This window comes from Staurois parvus, unplaced genomic scaffold, assembly GCF_062004578.1.
Source record: "Staurois parvus isolate SC_StPar_1 unplaced genomic scaffold, SC_StPar_1.0 ptg000222l, whole genome shotgun sequence".
In the NCBI taxonomy this organism is placed as follows: Eukaryota; Metazoa; Chordata; class Amphibia; order Anura; family Ranidae; genus Staurois; species Staurois parvus.
Window position 1 is genome coordinate 1495761 of NW_028318018.1, and position 3015 is coordinate 1498775.

Sequence of the window (3015 nt, forward strand, 5' to 3'; positions counted from 1 at the left end):
GACCCTCATCCTATAATCCCCTCATCACTGTCCCTCCTAAAAAAGACAGTTCTGGTTGTTTCCTCACTCTCTGACTAAGGTCCATGAATAAAGAAATGACCTGGTAGGAGATCAGAGGAGCCATTTCCTAGTTCCCTTGAGGGTGGAATTGTAAGCTCCTCAGAGACCAAGCTGCCTGATGTGGGTGGAGTCCTGGTTTGGGGGAACCAATCAGCTCCTGTCTAGTAATCCTCTTTGTCTTTGTATTTTAGTCCATGGCCGGAAGATGAGGAAAACCTCCGAGGATTGTCTCACTTTGTCTCCAGACTGGAAAGTAGAAGATGAGGATATCACACAGTATATTCCAGGAGAAAACCCGGCTCCCTCCAATGTCCATCTGGCACCACCCAGTGTAGATGGACCATCGGATTCCTCGTATCCTCAGGAACCTCAGACTGTGCGGGACCGGGCCGGCCTTCCAACAGGGAAGAGGTTCTCCTGTACTATGTGCGGGAAATGTTTTTCAGATAGGTCCAGTCTTCATAAACATCAGCGATCTCACACGGGGGAGAAGCCATATTCCTCTTCTGAGTGTGGGAAATGTTTTTCATTGAAGTTCGATCTTTGCAAACATCAGAGATCTCACAAAGGGGAGAAGCCATATTCCTGTCCTGAGTGTGGGAAATGTTTTTCAATGAAGTCCAATCTTTACAAACATCAGAGATCTCATACAGGGGAGAAGCCATATTCCTGTCCTGAGTGTGGGAAATGTTTTTCTCAGAAGTCCAGTCTTTACACACATCAAAGATCTCACACAGGGGAGAAGCCATATTCCTGTCCTGAGTGTAGGAAATGTGTTTCAAAGAAGTCCAGTCTTTACAAACATCAGAGATCTCACACAGGGGAGAAGCCGTATTCCTGTTCTGAGTGTGGGAAATGTTTTTCAATGAAGTTTGATCTTTGCAAACATCAGAGATCTCACACAGGGGAGAAGCCATATTCCTGTTCTGAGTGTGGGAAATGTTTTTCAATTAAGTCCGATCTTTACAAACATCAGAGATCTCACACAGGGGAGAAGCCATATTCCTGTCCTGAGTGTGGGAAATGTTTTTCACAGAAGTCCAGTCTTTACACACATCAAAGATCTCACACAGGGGATAAGCCATATTCCTGTCCTGAGTGTGGGAAATGTTTTTCACAGAAGTCACATCTTTGCACACATCAGCGATTTCACACAGGAGAGAAGCCGTTTTCCTGTCCCGTGTGTGGGAAATGTTTTTCATGGAAGTCCCATCTTTCCAGACATCAGAGATCTCACATGGGGGAGAAGCCACTTTCCTGTCCTGAGTGAGGGAATTGTTCCTCACTGAAGTCCTGCCTTCCTGTACATCAGGGGTCCCACACAACCCTGGAGGTGTATTAGTGCCTTGAGTGCGGGAAATGTCTTCTAGATGAATGTTGCTGGACATCCCAGATCTCATGTGGGGAAGAAGCACACCCTGATATACACCTCAGATATACTCCGTGGCTGATATTCATCATGGAAGAAACAGTTGATAAGGAGATGAGAGGCCCCCAAAGACATGGATGAAGTGCAGTAAATGTTGGGGTGCAGAGTGGTCAGTAGATCCTGGAAATGAAGGACACAACTTCAGCCCTTCTTGGGTGTCGGAGTTGCGTTTCCTGATAATGATATAGCGGGTTACAGAGCTAGAAGCCGGGAGAGCCCAGATCTCGTTATCGGGGAACTTTACACAGACAACAAGAACTTCTGAAGTTGATGTCCTTCATTTCAAGGCTCTACAGAACAGTGGTGACCCCGCAGCATCTCTCTGTCTTCAGTCCATCCTTCTCCCATCCCCCAACAGGAGGGAAGGAGAACTCCACCCCAAACTAGGGGGGAACTTTCCTCTCATTATTTCCCTTGGCTTCTGTGTGGGTTTGGGTGGTTGGAGGAGTGCGGCACGAGAGGGAACACAGCTTGTTGTTCTATGTCTACATATGGGGTCTGGGTAGAGGGGATCCACCGGAAAATATTTCTACTCTTTGATTTTGTGCAAATCGTTTCTGTTTTCACTTTGAAGGGCGATATTATGTGTGGTTTGTAAAAGGGATTGGCCCAATAGATACCGCCCCACTTAGAGAATAGATGAACTAATATGACCAGCATTCATTCAGCCATGTCACATGTTGGGATCTTTTCTACTATACTTTGTTATAATAATGGAACACGTTGTGTATTGTATTGTACACCAATAATAATGACTCCGCCCCCACATTCCAGACAAGGGATCTCCCTGACCAATCGGATTCCTTCCTTTGTTATTTCCTGATTCTATGATTACAATCTTGTTAGAAGTAAAACTATAATAAAGAATTGATTGAGTGAAAAGAAATGTGTGTGTCGGGGCCATGATGGGGATCTTTGGGGGCCAAACATTTCTCACAGGAGACACTTTACAAGCCTTTGCAGGTCATCCAGTTTCTGGTTCACCATGAATAATGGCCCAGAGTGCAGGGGTCAGGAGACTACTTCATACAGCCCTGCAAACAACGTGCAGTGGTCAGGAGTATGTGATTTACCTCCCAGAGTACAGAGTGTAGTGGTCAGGAGTATGTGATTTCCATCCCAGAGTGCAGTGGTCAGGAGTATGTGATTTACATCCCAGAGCACAAAGTGTAGTGGTCAGGAGTATGTGATTTCCATCCCAGAGTACAGAGTGTAGTGGTCAGGAGTATGTGATTTCCATCCCAGAGTACAGAGTGTAGTGGTCAGGAGTATGTGATTTCCATCCCAGAGTACAGAGTGTAGTGGTCAGGAGTATGTGATTCACATCCCAGAGTGTAGTGGTCAGGAGTATGTGATTTACATCCCAGAGTACAGAGTGTAGTGGTCAGGAGTATGTGATTTACATCCCAGAGTACAGAGTGTAGTGGTCAGGAGTATGTGATTTACATCCCAGAGTACAGAGTGTAGTGGTCAGGAGTATGTGATTTACATCCCAGAGTACAGAGTGTAGTGGTCAGGAGTATGTG

The 3015-nt window shown here is 45.8% G+C and overlaps 1 protein-coding gene across 1 annotated transcript; it reads left to right on the forward strand.

Annotated features, from left to right (window-relative positions):
• Positions 1-201: 201 nt before the first annotated feature.
• On the forward strand, positions 202-2279 carry LOC149460687 (uncharacterized). Its single transcript, XM_089679345.1, has one exon. The coding sequence runs from the start codon at positions 266-268 to the stop codon at positions 1328-1330; it is 1065 nt and encodes a 354-aa protein (XP_089535471.1). The 5' UTR covers positions 202-265; the 3' UTR covers positions 1331-2279.
• The last annotated feature ends 736 nt before the right edge of the window (positions 2280-3015 follow it).